Source organism: Prenolepis imparis, unplaced genomic scaffold (genome assembly GCF_030444845.1).
Source record: "Prenolepis imparis isolate NDT839.2.m4 unplaced genomic scaffold, iyPreImpa1.0 SCAF_277, whole genome shotgun sequence".
In the NCBI taxonomy this organism is placed as follows: Eukaryota; Metazoa; Arthropoda; class Insecta; order Hymenoptera; family Formicidae; genus Prenolepis; species Prenolepis imparis.
In genome coordinates this window covers 25,197-43,648 of record NW_028141435.1, presented here as the reverse complement: position 1 = coordinate 43,648, position 18,452 = coordinate 25,197, and the positions used below count along the sequence as shown (strand labels likewise).

The 18,452-nt window shown below is 29.0% G+C and overlaps 2 protein-coding genes across 5 annotated transcripts; both read right to left on the bottom strand.

Annotated features, from left to right (window-relative positions):
* Positions 1 to 5,604: 5,604 nt before the first annotated feature.
* On the bottom strand, positions 5,605 to 12,060 carry LOC145948204 (uncharacterized). 4 transcript variants are annotated; one of them, XM_083057941.1, is made up of 7 exons: positions 11,864 to 12,060; positions 9,304 to 11,800; positions 8,910 to 9,134; positions 7,746 to 7,868; positions 6,695 to 6,915; positions 6,390 to 6,549; positions 5,605 to 6,281 (listed from the first exon to the last, which is right to left on the bottom strand). In XM_083057941.1, exons 2-7 carry the CDS (start codon positions 9,500 to 9,502, stop codon positions 6,115 to 6,117), a joined length of 1,095 nt encoding a protein of 364 aa, XP_082914067.1. In that variant the 5' UTR covers positions 9,503 to 11,800; positions 11,864 to 12,060; the 3' UTR covers positions 5,605 to 6,114. The 4 variants fall into 4 exon arrangements, with proteins under 4 accessions (XP_082914067.1, XP_082914069.1, XP_082914070.1 ...); XM_083057943.1 differs by having other exon boundaries at positions 9,304 to 9,523; XM_083057944.1 differs by having other exon boundaries at positions 9,304 to 9,518.
* A 2,362-nt stretch (positions 12,061 to 14,422) lies between these two features.
* Positions 14,423 to 18,444, bottom strand: LOC145948203 (proto-oncogene tyrosine-protein kinase ROS-like). The gene is made up of 5 exons (XM_083057940.1): positions 17,755 to 18,444; positions 17,486 to 17,587; positions 16,589 to 16,782; positions 15,311 to 15,781; positions 14,423 to 14,530 (listed from the first exon to the last, which is right to left on the bottom strand). Exons 1-5 carry the CDS (start codon positions 18,395 to 18,397, stop codon positions 14,423 to 14,425), a joined length of 1,518 nt encoding a protein of 505 aa, XP_082914066.1. The 5' UTR covers positions 18,398 to 18,444.
* Positions 18,445 to 18,452: the final 8 nt, after the last annotated feature.

Sequence of the window (18,452 nt, the reverse complement as noted above, 5' to 3'; positions counted from 1 at the left end):
ACATGAATCATCAAATTCCACAACTGCGAACTGAAAAGAACAATAAAATATTAGGCTGCAAATCAATAACTTGTAAAATAAAATATAATTAAAAAATAAAAGTTCTTACTGGTATTCTACTGAGTGTTGCAATGTACAAGAGAAATGCATACAAATGTTTCCTCATTATCAGGAAAAAGAACACATTTACAAAGAAAATGTTTAATTTTATAAGCCGTTCTGTGACTTTGTAAACGAGATACTTTCATAATTCCAAGTTCAGAAGATGGGATAGGAAAATTATAATAATCTTCTTGTTCTATAAACTTATATCCTATTAGGAAAATTCGATTCTGAGGTGTTCGGATAACATTGTCCAAGATTACAATATCTCCACATTTAGTTTTAAAACAGCTGTTTGCTTCGTTCTTAGTAAGAGTAACATTATGTAAAACAGTCTGAAACTGTTCTCCCTCAAAATGGTTATCTCCATTATATTGATTTTTCAACAAAATTTTATTGGGCTCATCTGTCTTTTTTTTTGTAACAAACCGTCCTTTGGTTTCTGCATCACGTCTAATTAATTGGTGTAAAGGCTTGTAAGTAGATCTCAAATGTCGTTTCATAATGCCCATAAAATTTTCATACTTAAAAGCACTAAATGATTCCAAACTTCCATGATTTCGGCATTCATCGACTAAATGAATTAAACAATGAACGTTATAAACAACGAAACATTTATCAAAAATCTGAGACGAGTGCTTTATAAATTCTTTTAAAATTTCTTGAGCAGCATTGAGCATAATTGGATTTTGCACTAGAGTTGGACTGGACAGTATATATATTCCACTATGTAGAAGTAAGTAATTCTTATATGTGTTAGGAGGTAGCGTGTTCTTAAAGATTCGCACACCATCGTACAATAAGATGCGTCTGAATTCTGTTGCTTTATACTTAGATATTTCATAAAAAGATCGAGGTCGACGATTGAATTCTATAGGCACCCAAGGACTACAACGTAACATTTCTAGAGACAATTGAGATTTAGCTCTGTTATTAATTTTGCCCATTGTTACAATGATTCCAAAGAGAAACTGTAACCATCGCTTAAAAATTCCTGCATACACGAGATGCATCGGATCAAGTCTGAACGTGGACACCATTCCACATTGTAAATTTCGTTCTAAAGGTGAAGTGTACTTATGATGTTCTGGTTGATTTCTGTTTTTAAATGATTCATCCGTACGTAGAGATGCATTATCATATAAAAACACTTGACGATTTCTATGTCTAACACCTTTAACTGTGCATTTTTCACAGCAAAATGTACTGTTATGATTGTGAATGCCCTTAATAAATTGTCTAGCTGGGGCATCTAAAATATAATTACCTATACTAAAAATAATATTTTCACCATTAAATTCATAACCATTAATAGTCAAATTTTTAACTTCTTCAATATAATCCGATAAATATCCTTCTAAATCATCAGGCTTTGAATGCCCATACCATACACCGATTATAAAAGGAAATTTGTCACCATTAAGGCAACCTAAAATTGGCCAAAATTGATCATCTGCACTCTTATATAATTGAACACCATCGATATTAATATCCATAATTTGATTTTTATTTTGCAAATAGTCTTCAGTTAATATTTCATCAAGGTTAACTTTTATACCCTTATACCACATTAGACCTTGACCAACTTCTTTAATATTCACAGTACGAAGAGTATGAAGAATTGTTTTATATGATTTTGGCAAACCAGGGAAAATAACTCGCAATCCTGCTAAAAGCTTATCCATTTTTTTGAATGATACATCTCGAACACCCCATTCTGTTAAAAAGTTCAATAAATATGCCTCTATGTCATTAATAGGACGATTTCTCAAATATTCAATATTACATTCGTTTTCTGCTTCATCACTACTGCTGTGTTCACTATATTCAGCATCTTCAATTTCATGATTTGGTGGATTATGTAATACGTCTTCTACAATTAAATCATTATCCTGAACATTATGGTTTTCTTCAATGTGCACAGCAGGTAAAACATGAGAGGGATTAGAGCATGCTCCATTTAATATATTTTCCATCTCAATCAATTGATCCTCAATTTCAGCTTCACGGAAACGTTTAGCATTGGCTTTAGAAGCCTGAGCATATAATTTTCTTTTCATGAAGATCTATAGCCCAAAATAAAATATATTAAACATTACAATTCATATAATTAAAAAGTAATTCATTTAAAGTTGAGTATGCGACTGTATATTTTGTGTTTATAAGCAAAAAATCAAATATATTAATAGGTGCATGCATATGTTTCTTAAAATTTAATAAAAACAAATTGAACATTTACCTTTTATTAATACTTATTATTTAGTGAAATGTTTATAGTGTTATCCTACATTATAATATTACCACCTCTCATTGATAAATAAATACATACAATATTAAACATTTGAGATCAAGTGTAATATAACCTATAAAAATGACAAAGTATTTTATTGAAAAAATAGGTTAGTGTTGTAATAAAAAGAAATGTGTCACAAGGAACGAATAGATAAATAGGAAGATAATGATCTTAATAAATTTTTACGTGCAACATTTAGTACATACCAGGAAAAAGAAGTAACGCAATCGAGAGTCTTACCTCTTTCTTAGACTTTCGACATTTTAATTTTATCTTCTGTAGACCTCCCCCTTCTTCAACAATTAAAATTAAAATCACTTTTTAAAAAATCACTTCTTTATTATATAACTTCTGAAATCACTAATACGCCTTCAACAAAAATGTCTAGCGAACTTGCGAACAAGATCGTGCAAGCTCACTATCGCAAGTCGTACGTGTCGCACTGTCGCAATGCATTCGTGATATGCGCTAACAGCGCAGGCACGAAATATGAATACAACTTTTAAATAACACAACACCGTACACTGAGCACTCACTAATAAAAAATTATATATATATATATTAAAAATAATAAATACTTTGAAAAAATAAAGTATATTCCACATTAAAATAAATTATTAATTAATTATTTTTTAATGATAAAAAATTATTATTGTATTAAAAAAAAAATAAATATAATTTGTCAATGTTATAACTGAAAAAAATAATTAAGACGCAAATTTAAGACGTAAGTCGCTTAAAATAATATTTTAATCAGCAATTCAGTTTTTAATCAGTAACTATAATAGACTCTTCTGCGAACTGCAACAATATCTGAATATGGAAAATGATTACTTTTAAACATCTTTATAATAATAAGCATATATATACACAGCTGAGAAATATACATCACATTTTCTAAAAATTAAAAAGATCAAAAATAAGTCAATATAAAAAGTCATTTTTTAGTCATTTCCGAGATCGAGATTTCAATGATCAAAAAATGACATAAATTTGTCAAATTGACATCATTTTGACATTTCTGTTCTCCTTGGGAACCTTCTGATTTACACGCTTTGCGTCTACACGACTTGCTCGCCATTTGCGAAGATGTTGCGCGAGGCTGTTGTTATTTGGAAGAGCTGCGCTTTGTGCATAGAGATCTCGCGTACCGAAATTGCTTAGTGTCTGCGAGAGATCGCGAGAATCGTATCGTCAAAATCGGTGATTTCGGACTTGCCAGAGATATTTACAGGGATGACTATTACCGCAAGGTAGATATAATTAATTAAAAAAGATGAAACTTTTTGAAAGTATTTTTCTATTGTTGCGTCTTTATAATATTATTGTATATCTTTAAGTCAAATTGAATTTAAGAAAAATTAAAACTATTTATATATTTTCATATATATTTCTCCAATATTCATTTATGTATATAATGTATAATGCAAAATATTAGTAAACGTTTTTTGCTTAAGAATACTTATTTAAAAAATTGATAATTAGAATAGAAGATCTAACTTTATTGAAATTATATTTTAGGAAGGAGAAGATCTGCTTCCTGTTCGTTGGATGGCACAGGAATCCTTAGTGGACGGAATATTTACTTCTTATAGCGATGTTTGATCATTTGGAGTACTAATGTGGGAGATTACATCGTTAGGTGAGCAACCGTACTCTACCAGAACTAATCTCCAAGTGATGGATTATGTACGCACGGGAGGCAGATTGCAGATGCTTCTCAACTGTCCATCCTTGTTATACCAACTAATGCAGCGTTGCTGGAGTGCAGCAAATGACAGACCAAACTTTAAATTTTGTCTGAACAATACCCACAAAACAATTTGATATACAATGTATATACATTTCATATACATTTATTTATATTGTATATACATAATATATACACATGTATTACAGCGTACATCCAATGTATATGAAATGTAAATGCAATAGTACCCCCAGCGCATGTACATGGAATGTCATAAAAATATACATATGTACATGAAAAAACACATTCTATGTATATACTTCATGCATGTACATTTAATTTTTATGCACGTACATAGGATATACATAATACGTGCATAGCATGTACATAATATGTACATAAGATATACATAATACATGCATAGGATGTACATAGGATATACATAATACGTACATAGCATATACATAATATGTATATAAGATGTACATGGCACATGCATAGGATGTACACAGGATATACATAATATGTACATATCATGTACATAATATGTATATAAGATGTACATGACACATGTACAGAATGTACATAGGCTGTACATAATACGTGCATAGCATATGTACATAATATGTACATAAGATGTACATGGCACATGCATAAGATGAAAATAATACGTGCATATCATGTATATAGAATGTATACATAATATATACATAGAATGTGCGTAAGACATGCATAGGATGTATATACATATTATGTACATGCCACGCACGTATTATATGTGCATGTAGCACATACGTAACATATCCAAAATGTTCCATTTTAAATGATTTACTTGAATATTTCTTAGGGACAGCATTTTAGGGGAAAATATTTCAAAAGTTGTAGAGTTTAGAAGGAAATACTTAATGGTGACTTAAATTTTGAATTACGTTCATTTACCAAGATCATATATATAGAGATCAATTTCTTTTTAGGAAACTCCTACAATTTTTTTATATAAATCGATTCTTTGTTACATTTTATGTAAGAAATTATTAAAAAATTGACCAAATGTCAAACTATAAAACATAAAATATCTTATAAATACGCTTGTAATTTTTTACACAGAATATAACAAAGAATCGATTAATATAAAATATAATTGACAGTTTCTTTTAAAAACAAAATTGACCTGTAAATGACTTTAGTAAATGACCGTAATTAAAAATTTAGATCACTATTAAGCACTTCCCTCTAAACTCTATAACTTTTGTCTGAAATATTTTCCCCTAAAATACTCCCTAAGAAATATTCAAGTGGATCATTTAAAATGAAGACATTCTGGACATGTCACATACGTGCTACGCACATATTATGTACACACGCCATACGAGTATTATATACATTCTATGCATGTATTATGCACATCTTCTATACATATAATGTACACGCCATGCACGTACGTATTATATACAAACTAAATGTTTATTTCAACAAAGTTATATAAAAGATTATTGCAAGAGAATAAATAACACAAAAGTTAAACTTAGAAGTAATAAAAAAATTGTATTTATTGCACGTATATGAAATGAGCATAAGATGCATATTAGTTAGTCATAAGGTACATATGTATTTTTATAACAAAACTGTAATTTTAAAACTAAAGCGCAAGATATGGCAACTTCTATACACTTTTTTTAAATAATATTAACACATATGTATGAAAATAAAATACTTGAATAACGCAAAAGTGTAATTAAGATTACTACAATATATGAATATATTACTACAACATATGTATGTTAGAAATTATTAATAAAAAATCTAATAATACAGGAATAATATAGGAATATATTAATATTTTTTATCAGAACCGTAAATATTAGTAAATTAAAACAAAATTCATTGTGTGTAAATATAATACGTACAGTGAACGTACGCGAAGAAACAAAGAATTATTAAAAATAATAGAAACTTTTGTACTATTTTTACTCTCTATTCTATACCATAGCTGCCATCATATGAGTAGTGTGTTTTAAATATTTTAAGACTACTCTCCGTTACTGATCTGCGGGTTCTCATTAACGTCTTGAGTAGTTGCAGGTTTATTTTTGTTATTATTAAAACGATCTTTGCTCCTTACAAGCCATGCTTTTATAAAACTTATAATTTCTGCATTTGTGCAATCATTAGTATTCTTATTGAGTCGTACGGCAGCTGCAAAAGATTATCACAAATTATATTAAAGTAAAAAGTTTTGCAAAATTTTAATTGTATGATTATTATTATAATTGTATTATTATAACTTAATGGTTTTTAATTTACAGAAAATAGTAGATGCTACAGCTAAATCCTTGAAGATTTTCTTTTTCTTTGCTCCTTCCCAAGAGTAAATCATACCAACTTCGTTAGTAAATACATGATACATAATTCTCCGTACAATCTCTTTAACGTTACTACCTCCAATACGACTTAAATGTTGCGACTGCCATTATAAAAAGATTATTTAATTTCTTTAATTGAAAAATTGTAAAATAAAGACTTAAATATTGAATAATTTTTTATATTAATTTAATTGTTTAAATTGAAACATTTTTATAATCAAATATATCGTACTTAAAAATTCTTACCAATAGTTTCTTATGTTCAGAGTCTATCAACCAGTTTTCTAATAGAGCTAAAGAATTCTCATTTACCGGAAATGATCGTGTGATATCTAGAATTTCTTCATGCGAAGTTAAGTCTTGCGATTCATTTCTTTTACTTTTTAATAAAAGACTCATACTTTCAACAATATCGTCCATTTTTAAACTTAGAATGTGTAATTCTCTTAGAATTCGTTTTTGATATTCTGAAATAAAAACATCGATTATAAATTATATAGCAACACTTCCTTCAAAAATAATATAATTTATTTACGCATAGTATAGAAAAAATAACACATATTACAAAATACTCAATATACAAATATTGCAGAAAATGATTGTTTTGTGAAACTATTAATAGAACATTTTGACAGACCACTGATAAATAATTGTACATCTCCGGCCATGTCAAAATTGTGACGTCAGAGGCGAGAAAACAAAAATTCTTAGATGCCATTTTTAAATGAAAAGATATATTTTGATAAAACAACATTTCACACCTGACTTTAGCATACTCTTAAGATACCTCGAAAATTATCTTTTTCCCTTTATAATCAGTCAACAGCTGTAAAAAATAGCTATATAAAGTCCTAGTCCGTTCAGTCTTGCACATGCACAGCTATTCCATATTACAAAGTCTGATATTACGATCATTTTACAGTTGTTGATTGGCTATCAAGAGAAAAGCATAGTTTTCGAGGTATTTTAAAAGTACGTTAAAGCCATCTGAAGTGGTATTGTATCAAAATATTTATTTATCCAAAAATGACATCTATGAATTCTCAACGTGACACTTCTTGCTTCTGACGTTACGATTCAACATGGTCACAGCGAGTACCCAAAAGCCTTAATAGGATATCGATACAACAAGATCATTTTTAAACCATATTTATCATCTTTACTTAATATTTAATATATAAAAAAAGAGAAAAACTTGTTTAAAATATGGAATATCAAATTTATCAAAAGAAAATTAGTGGTACTACAAAAAAAATTAATCTTATTTTCATTATTACATGTACAAATTTAATCTTACCATTATTCTGTTGAAGAGTCGAAGTAGGCTGCTGTGATACTGCAGATAGATTTTCAGACTTATTAGACGTAGTAACAGAGGTAGAAGCTTTCAACTGATCATTTTTGTCAGTGACATTAATCCCTTCAAAAAATAATGATTGAACGTTACTCTTTTTACATATCATTGGATATTTCTTTGAGACTTTTTAACTTTTGAGACAGAAAAACAAAGTATACTAATAAAATGTATGAAAAAATATTGTATATTTTTAAAGAAATCATCTTTGTACATCTTTATTTCATTATTTCTGATGAATAGATTAAATATTTTTTTTCTGTACTATATGCACAAACAGAATATTAAAAAGCATTGATATAAAAAATAATTACAAATATAAAAATAGAACAAAAGCCACAGCAAAGTGTTCGCGCAAAATGTTACTTCATTACTTGGTTAAACGCGTTTCTGTTTGATAGTAGACCTTCTTCAGCAACATACTAATTATAACAAAATTCTGCCGTAATTATATAAATAATATCGATTGAGTCTATCGTTTTGACAAAAACATTTGACTGTGTTATCAATAGGCGACAGAATGATATAGTATTAATAAAATTAATGATTAATTTGACATACATTATGGCGACAATTATGTTTATAATTACGGCGTAGAATTTATTATAATTTTTATGTTACTGAAGGTCTGATATCGGACAGAAACGTTTACCAAAAAGTTTTATATAATTTAAATAATTCACATTAAAACGTTTTTATAATCAATTTATAATCAAATATACTTTACCAATCATTACTTATGTTCAGAATCTAACAAGTCTTCTAGAGTTAAAGAATTCTCATTTACTGGAAATGTGATATCTAAAACATCTTCATGCAATGATAAGTTCTGCCACTCATTACTTTTACTTCTTAATAAAAGATTCATAGTTTTACTGATATCATCAATTTGTAGATTGTGTAATTCTTAAAGTAAGAAAGTAAGAAAGTACAATTTTGCACGAACACCTTGCTGAAGCTCTTGCCCTATTTTTGTATTTTTCATTATTTAATTTTTGAGTTTTTTTATTTTTATTATACAAAAAATTATTAATGAAATATTAAAATAGAATTCTTGTCTTACAAATATATGTATAATATTGTATGATTGTTGCTTATATTACTTACCACTTAATTGAGTTTTTTCTATTGGAGTTGGAACAGGATATATAACATTATCCGAGGATACTTCGGTTTCAGAGGATAATTCATATTCATTTTCAGATTCTTTATGATGGCTTTTTTTCGTGCTCCTTCTACGTCTATATTTCCTTTTCAATTCTTCGTTATTAGAGGAGAGATTATTTGTGTTTTTAGCTTTATTGGCTTTTTTTTGTGCTATTTTATAATTGTCTATAAAAAACAAAATTAAAAACAATAAAAAATCGATCCATACAAATTTCGTAAAATGTTAATACATTTAGTGTATTATACTAAATGTATTAACATTTTACGTATAAACATTTTAGGAGTATTTTATTATATAAAGTATTCTGTGAGAATGTGTCAAAGTGTATTTTACCATAGCTGCCTAAAAGGTTTGCTTCATAGAGTGCCCAGTCGGCTCCAGGAGATTGCTTTTTTTTTATAAAGTCTACTATAATATGTTTTGCAGTGCCTTCAGGTGGCCAATAGCATTGTGAATTTTTTTTCATGTACCATATGTCAGGTACAGCTTCAACTGTGTCCTCATCATCAAATTTTACAACGTACCAGGTCATCTTGGATATTTTATAACTAAACTAATTATTTTATATTATGTACATTCAAATATGTTTATAAATTTAGCAATCTAATATTAATTTTTGCAATTTTTTATAATTAAACATTACAACTCTAATAAATTTTAATTATTAATATCAATAATAATAGCAATGTACTTATATTTATGGTTAAAAATAATAAATTATAAAATTATAAAATTATGCATGTAATAAAGGAAATGAGATTAATTTTTTTTTGTATGGTAGTACTACTAATTTTCTTTTTATAAATTCGATATTCCACATTTCAAGTATGTTTTTATCTTTTTTTATATATTGAATATTAAGCAAAGATGATGAATATGGTTTAGAATAAAAATGTTCTTGCTTGCTATATCGATAACCTATTAAGCATACAGAATTTTTATACGAAGCAAAGTTTTTAATTTCGATAATAACGTTGGTTTTTAACTCTACGAATCTATCGGCTATTTTTAAAATATTTAAACAATAATTATCTATCTGTGCTTTTCTGTATTGCGGAGATGTACAATTATTTATCAGTGGTCCGTCAAAATGTTCCATTAATAGTTTCGCAGAAGAATCATTTTCTGTGATATTTGTACATTGAGTAATATTATATTCTTCAGTTGTACGATGAATAATTTGTTGCAGAGGTTGAGCAGATTTGCGAATCTTTTTTTTTAATTGCTGCATATAATTCTCGAAAGGAAATGCGCTGAAGTTGTCAAGTGCACCATACAGTTTTACACAATCACTTAAATGTAAAAGATTATGTATGTTATGCGATACAAAATCTGGACCATTAATTTTTATGGATTGACAAATAAAATGTTCCATCAAATTATGAGCATATATTACATAGTTTTCAAGTTTTGAATAATATTCACTTATCATTAAAGAACTTGCAAGACTTAATGTAATGAAGTGATTATAGATTTTGGATGATAATATCTCTTTCAAAACTATAGGACCAGCGTATAATAAAAAAAACCTAAATTCTGTAGCCTTATATCTTTTACACTCATTTATAAAACGCGTCTTTCTAGAAAATTCATGAGGAATATATCGTTTTAATTTTAAAAGGTTTTCACTAATTTTATTAACATCACGAGCTCGTAATTTATAAGGTGGTTTACCATGAATCCACCCATACCGTTTGTGACAAAGAAGTCTTTTCATAGCTCCTAACAAAAGACAATGCATATAGTCAATTGGTACGTTATCTATCATATTAAAGTTTGGTATATTTAACAGCAAGCTTCTACCAGTATGATGCTCTGATTGAGCAGCAGTTCTAAAAGAAGTATCGGTTCTTTTGGAAAAATTTCTAGTCTCAATAAAGCATAATACATTATGATACATTTCTCCTTCTTGATCACATTTCGTACATGAGAAATGGCCTGTGTGATGCTTAATAGATAAGGCAAATGATTTTGCGGGTGAATCGCAAATTAACATTAAAACTCGAAAATTATATTTACAAGAATTGATTGATATACCGTTAGCTGATAGATAAATACATTCATTAACAAAGTCTCTAAAATAATCATCAACAGATTTTGGCTTTTCTGTGCCATGATATAAGGCGACCAAAAACACTTGTTTCATAAGAACTTTTATTGATTTGATAGAACATAAAATAGGCCAAAACGAGCTATTAGTACTTTTGCTCAAAGGCAAACCGTCAATGTTGACAGCTAATAAAAACTCTTTATTTGCTGATATGCTGATCTTGTGATTTTTACAAAATAAGTTTAAAGTTTTCTCAATACCAAAATAATAATATGTTCCATTACCTAGAGATGTTACAGCTACATTTCTAGGTGTTTTTAAAAGTGTTCTTGGATCTTTTGGTAGATCATCACAACCAGGTATTTCCCGTATAATAGAAAGTAGATTTCTCAACGCTGACAATGTAATATTTTCCTTTATAGCCCATTTGGCTAGTTTCTCAGATAGCGGTATATCAATTCTTTCCTGTCTAACATCATGTAATAATTTTTCAGTATTATCCACGTTATGAAGTAACTCATTGCTCATTGTTGAATTGATGTTTGTGCAATTATCATTAATGTGACATGAATTCTTGTACATTATATTATCGTTAACATTATTATCAATGTTGCAATCATCATTGGTATTAATGCCATAAGAATCATAAAATAAGTTTGAATTATTATTGATTATAGCTAGAGATTGATTTATTTTATTTCTAAGTTTTTTTTTAAACTTTATCTTCTTTCTTATTTCAAGCTCGTACATAGCCATGGTCGAAACAAGGTTAGAATATAACTACAAATTGTATAAATTAATGAAATTAAGCAATTATGTGTATACTATGTATATAATACTTACTTTAGAAAAGAATAGCTGGTAAATTACTGTATACTTTGATACAACACAAAATTTTGTCGAAATAACGTATTAATATCGGAACACAATGCACAATGGAATTTGATGCACGAAGATACAGACGTGATGCCGTTCCCAGGTCTCGCACGTTGGTCTGGCGCGCATGCGCTTGACGGTCTTGCAGAGTTCCAGCGTAGCGTAGCGAACAGAGCTTACTAATGAAGAGGCCATAGCGTGCAAGCGCGCGCGAAGAAGATCGACAGAGAAAGATATATTTTCTATCTCAACTATGGCCGTACAGGTCAAAAAGGTTATTTTGGAAGCAGGGTAATAACCTTAATTAAGCATCACACAGGCCATTTTGCATGTGTGAAATATATGATCAAGAAGGAGAAATGTTTCATAAAGTATCTAAAATCTTTTCTGCTATCATACAAAAAAATTTATTTTATTTCCATTTTATAGATTTTGGACGCTAATATTACTTTGAAATATTTTCACAGAATTTTGTTTTTAATTTTGCTTTTATAGACAATTATTGTATAAATTAACAACAAAATTGCAATAAAAAGCCAATAAAACACGAACAATCTTTCGTTTATGGAATAAAAGTATCGAAGAAACTCAATTAAGAGTTCGATGGTTTCTTTCAAAAAATCTATATTTTTTAAAAAGATAAATTTTATTTGTTTTTCTGCAAAGGTTAAAAAGAACTCAAAAGTTAAAAAAACTTTCAAAAAAAACAAATAAAATTTATGAGAAAATATATTTTTTTCTTTCAAAGAAAGAAATCATAGATTTTCTAGTCACATAGAAATATTCAATGAAAATGTAAAAAAAGAATATATCGTTCAACTTACCTTTTTCGAATAAATACAGATATCATTGATAAAAAAGATCGCCTGAAAGTTGCTTTTACTTCTGTTGCTACGTCTGTCAATCTCAACGTCGCTGGTCTGTAACTAGTATTTTTTACAACTTTCGATCTATATACTCACAAAGCACAAATAAAGTATGTATATTATTGTGTAGAAAAACGCATTGCTACATAAATTATAATCAATATTTTTATTTCAAAAATTGAAAAACCCATTTAGAAATAAAAAAGTGAAAAGAATGAACCTAACACAGGACCTCTATATGTGAGATACGCTTGAGTGTTCTAGATCACAATTATTTTTAGTGAATGATATGATATTAAGTTAGAGAACTGATTGATAGATCTTTAGCATATGAAACTATATTGGTAAAAATTAAAACTTATGATTCATGACGCAAGCGAAATCACTGATAAATTTTCACTTTTCACGTTTTCATTCTAACAAAAAAATTACATGATTGATACCTTTTACATAAGACGATTTTAGAACCATCGCATAAACTTCTAAAACGGCAAATACAATGAGAATTATTTGTGCATCCTGCACATTTTATGTATGTACTTATCATATGTACATTTTGTATACATCTTATGTACATTATATGTATATACATGGCATGTACTTTAATGTATTGCCACAATTATGTGCACATATGTATATACGTGGTATGTACGTTAATGTATATCCAAATGATGTATATACACAGTATATACATGGTATGTATTTTAATGTATTGCCACAATTATATACATATATGTATATACATGGCATGTACGTTAACGTATATCCAAATTATATATATACACAGTATATACATGGCATGTACTTTAATGTATTGCCACAATTATGTACATATATGTATATACATGGCATGTACTTTAATGTATATCCAAATTATGTGCACGAATGTATATACATGGCATGTACTTTAATGTATTGCCACAATTATGTACATATATGTATATACATGGCATGTACTTTAATGTATATCCAAATTATGTGCACGTATGTATATACATGGTATGTACTTTAATGTATTACCACAATTATGTACATAATGTATATACATGGCATGTACTTTAATGTATATCCAAATTATGTGCACGAATGTATATACATGGTATGTACTTTAATGTATTACCACAATTATGTACATATATGTATATACATGGTATGTACTTTAATGTATATCCAAATTATGTATATACATAGTATGTACTTTAAAGTATTGCACCAATTATGTACATATATGTATATACATGGCATGTACTTTAATGCATATACAAATTATGTGCACAAATGTATATACATGGTATGTACTTTAATGTATTGCCACAATTATATACATATATGTATATACATGGCATGTACGTTAACGTATATCCAAATTATATATATACATAGTATATACATGGCATGTACTTTAATGTATTGCCACAATTATGTACATATATGTATATACATGGCATGTACGTTAACGTATATCCAAATTATATATATACATAGTATATACATGGCATGTACTTTAATGTATTGCCACAATTATGTACATATATGTATATACATGGCATGTACGTTAATGTATATCCAAATTATGTATATGAGATGTATATACATAGTACATACAAGATAATTTTTTCATATTATGAAGAAAAAATGCATATACATAGCATATCCGAGGTTATGTGGGTAGTACTCCGAATGACCAAACATCGCTCTGAGAAGTAAATATTCCGTTCGCTAGGGATTCCGGTGCCATCCAGCGAACAGGAAGCAGACCTTCACCTTCCTAAAATAAAATTTTAACAAAGATAAATATCTTATTCTAATTATCCATTTTTGCAATAAGTATTTTTAAGCAAGAAACTAATATTTTGCATTATACATTTTGTTTACTAATATTTTGCATTATACATTATATACATATACAGGGTGTCCGGTAATAGTCGCATCAACCGTCGTGTGCAGGTAGAGCTAGTTAAACCGAGTAGAAAAGCCCTCTACCATTTTGCGATATTCTCAATAATAAGAGAGAAATAAATTAAAGAAAATCAGCCAATTCGCGCGATGATAAGCGTGCGGCGAGAAGAGACAGCCCACTTGGGGGTCCAGAGTTAGCGCTACTCGTATGGAGTTACTGTCTTTTGTAAAGCGCTCCTCCCCGCTTCATCGCGCGCTTAGCAACCGTGTAACATTATACTGTTTCTTTTCGCCGCATGCTTAGTAACGATATAAAACTGGGCTGTCTCTTCTCGCCGTCGTCACGCGAATTGGCCGATCTTTATTAATTAATATCTCTCTTATTATTGAGAATATCGCAAAATGGTAGAGGACTTTTCTACTCGGTTTAACTAGCTCTACCTGCACACGACGGTTGATGCGACTATTACCGGACACCCTGTATATTGGAGAAATATATACAAAAATATATGCATAGTCTTCATTTTTCTTAAATTCTATATATATATATATATATATTTTATTAAAGATATATATAATATTATAAAAAGCTATTACAATAGAAAAACACTTTCAAAAAGTTTCATCTTTTTTTATTAATTATATCTACCTTGCGGTAATAGTCATTTCTGTAAATATCTCTAGCAAGTCCGAAATCACCGATTTTGACAATACGATTCTCACGATCTCTCGCAGACACTAAACAATTTCGGCACGCGAGATCTCTATGCACAAAGCGCAGCTCTTCTAAATAGCAACAGCCTCGCGCAACATCTTCGCACATAGCGAGCAAGTCTTGTAGACGCAAAGCGTGTAAATCAGAAGGTTGTAATATTCGAAACTCTCTCAAATATTTTAGCAGATCAGTTTCCATTAATTCCAACACGAGTAATGGAGAATCCTCGTCTAAGCAGACAGCTAGTAATCTTAACACATGTTCATGTCTAAAGTGACTCATAAGCTTAGCTTCTTGCAAGAATTTCTTTTTTTCTTCGACAGAAGCACACTTTTCTAACATTTTTATGGCAACGGATGTCTCTGATCCCGGTTCTTCTAAATCCTTGACATTCCCTTGGTACACCTGCGAAATATTGAAAATTAATGTAACTTTTATTAAATAAGAAAAGATAATTTAATTTTATATAACATTATACATATATATTTTAATTTATTTTCAATAATTCAACGATAAAAAATAAAGTGCATATGTATGTCTCATGAAAATTAGTGTATTACTATTTCTTTTAGAAAGTTGATTTATATATCCGAAAAAATTGTATTCTCATCTTAAGTATATGTCACTTATCTTTATAATATCTTCCAATAAAATAAGCGCTAAAAAGATTCTCTTAATTTAGGAGAGAAAATCTCTAAAGAGATATTCTTTACATACAAGAATATATACTTGATGAGATGTCTTTTTATCCGTGTATTATTAAAATGATTAATCGATATAACAAAAAACAGTCTTACAAATGGACATTTGTTACTTATTACATGTATATTTAAATGTTTCACATATAATTGAATATATGTTTTATGTGTTTGACATAGTTAAATACACATTTTTGCTTATTATGTTATTATTTTTAATATTAATTGTAAACTTATAAATTTATTATAAATTTAAATAATTTTATTTTATTAATTTTTATTTTAAATTTATTATTAATTTATTATATTTATTTATTGCGGCGCTGAAGTTGCAAAAGAAATTGAAAATATATTCTCAATTTAAAAAATGGAAATATTCTTATCTATTAAGAAGACTTATTAATGCATTTCAAGAAAACAATTTTTTCGGTGTAAGATTGACTAAGAAATGTGTATTTCTCATTTCTACATCTAAACATTAATGACTTAAAATATGACGTTACGAAAAATTTACCAATCCGAATGCGCCGCTGCCAAGGAGTTTCGTTAGTGTGATTTGCTCACGTCTGATTTTAGTCAGCATAAATTTATTTGGATTATAATGCAACGCAGGACTGTATAACGCATTATGCTGAACGTTTCCGATAAGTACCTCATGTAGAATCCTAGTCAAAACTTGCTCGTTATCTTCTTTGCGTTGTCGGTATACTGTTATATAAAGTTATAATATATTTAAATAATATTATGCATTGCAAATTTTAAATTTTGCTCTTTAAACAAATAAGTTATTATGTAAGATGTGATTTGCCAGTCGAATTTTTAAAACAAGGTTAAGAATATTTATTGACCAACACTGGCTAAGACTAATTCTTATATTATAAGACTTTATTTTGGGAACAATCTCAATTCGAGATTTATTTCCCGAATCCCCTCTAACCCCCTTAAAGAATTATAGGCGAGAAAAATATAGATCCGAAAGTCGCTGAATCGGGAACACGAGACCTTTCGCTTGCCGGGCGACTGCTCTCACCAACTGATAGTTGATTGGAATTGTTTATCAAGGCAGAGAAAAGTATAGAATCGAAGGGTCTGAATAGCTCAGTTGGTGAGAGCAGTCGCCCGGCAAGCGAAAGGTCTCGGGTTCGTTTCCCGAGACTTTCGGCGACTTTCGGATCTATATTTTTCTCGCCTATAATTCTGAAAGGGGGTTAGGGGGGATTCGGGAAATAAATCTCGAATTGAGATTATTCTCAAAATAAAGTCTTATAATATAAGAATTAGTCTTAGCCAGTGTTGGTCAATAAATATTCTTAACCTTGTTTTAAATAAGTTAATGTTTTTTGAAAAATCTCTCCACTTATTACATTAATCATAATTTGTAATTTAAAAAATGTGTATCAAATATACTTACAACAATAAATAAAGTAGGAGATGCAGATTACAATAACGATAGCAGCAAGGCTTAACATCAATGTTAGATTATATTGCGTAGCTCGAATTATCGAATCGTCACCTTTGTTACATAAAAATATAGTATTAATTTTTTTGTTTTATTTGAATATTTCTACTTATAATTTTATCATTAAAAATATTTTATTCTTAAAATTATGTAATTCATTTATATGTATGTAAAATAAACAGATCATATTAAAATATCTACATATTATCATATTTGCTTACCAAGTGTTTCAAAAATAAATCTTTCATCAGATGGCCATGTAAAGTTCTCGTATTCAGGATATGTCAGTATTAAACGAAACTTGTATAAAGTTGCCGGTAGCAAGCTTTTTATATAATACGTTACTGTCTTATTATTCGTCTCAAAATTATCTGCGATTTGCCACTTTTGCATCACATCATTTTTGTATTCCAGTACGTAATGGATCGTCAAATTAACGCTAGGCATCCACGAAATATTCATATTGTTTATGTTAACTCCGCTCAAAGTTATATTGTTCGGTTCCGAGTACGTGTACACGGTTTTGGTCAAACTGTCATTATAGAGATTGGTGAAGTTGGCTGGATACACACGTAAATATACAAAGTATTTCTGTTCTGGCAGCAACGATTGGATTATAGTAAAAAATTTGTTGTCTACTTTATTATTAATAGATGGCTTTTCTATCGGTTGCGTGCTGTTCACCGAGTTAATTGTTTCCCAATATACTCTATAAGTTACTGTCGCACAATTCAGTTTCGTGGGTAGCATCCAATAAACTGCCGCTATAGTCGGCGTCAGAACCTGAACGTTCACATTTTCTGGTGCATTGAGTTTGCTTTCGTTAGTTCTTAGTATGACTTCCGATCGGAATTGCAGGTCCATCGATAATTGATCAGAGTAAAAATTGCTCACAGCTAGCTTCAGCTTGTATTTTGTA

Bases quoted from the DNA above. Each gene is read 5' to 3' on its own strand.
- LOC145948204 (XM_083057941.1), bottom strand. From the start codon at position 9,502: ATGACCTGGTACGTTGTAAAATTTGATGATGAGGACACAGTTGAAGCT. The intron at 7,869-8,909 runs GTAAGTAATATA...TATTTTTTGAAG, and splicing joins AGAAAAAACTCAATTAAGTG to GGATTAATGTCACTGACAAA. The intron at 6,550-6,694 runs GTAAGAATTTTT...TTATAATGGCAG, and splicing joins CTGAACATAAGAAACTATTG to TCGCAACATTTAAGTCGTAT.
- LOC145948203 (XM_083057940.1), bottom strand. From the start codon at position 18,397: ATGGACCTGCAATTCCGATCGGAAGTCATACTAAGAACTAACGAAAGC. The intron at 17,588-17,754 runs GTAAGCAAATAT...TATGTAACAAAG, and splicing joins ATTTATTTTTGAAACACTTG to GTGACGATTCGATAATTCGA. The intron at 15,782-16,588 runs GTAAATTTTTCG...AATATTTCGCAG, and splicing joins GCAGCGGCGCATTCGGATTG to GTGTACCAAGGGAATGTCAA.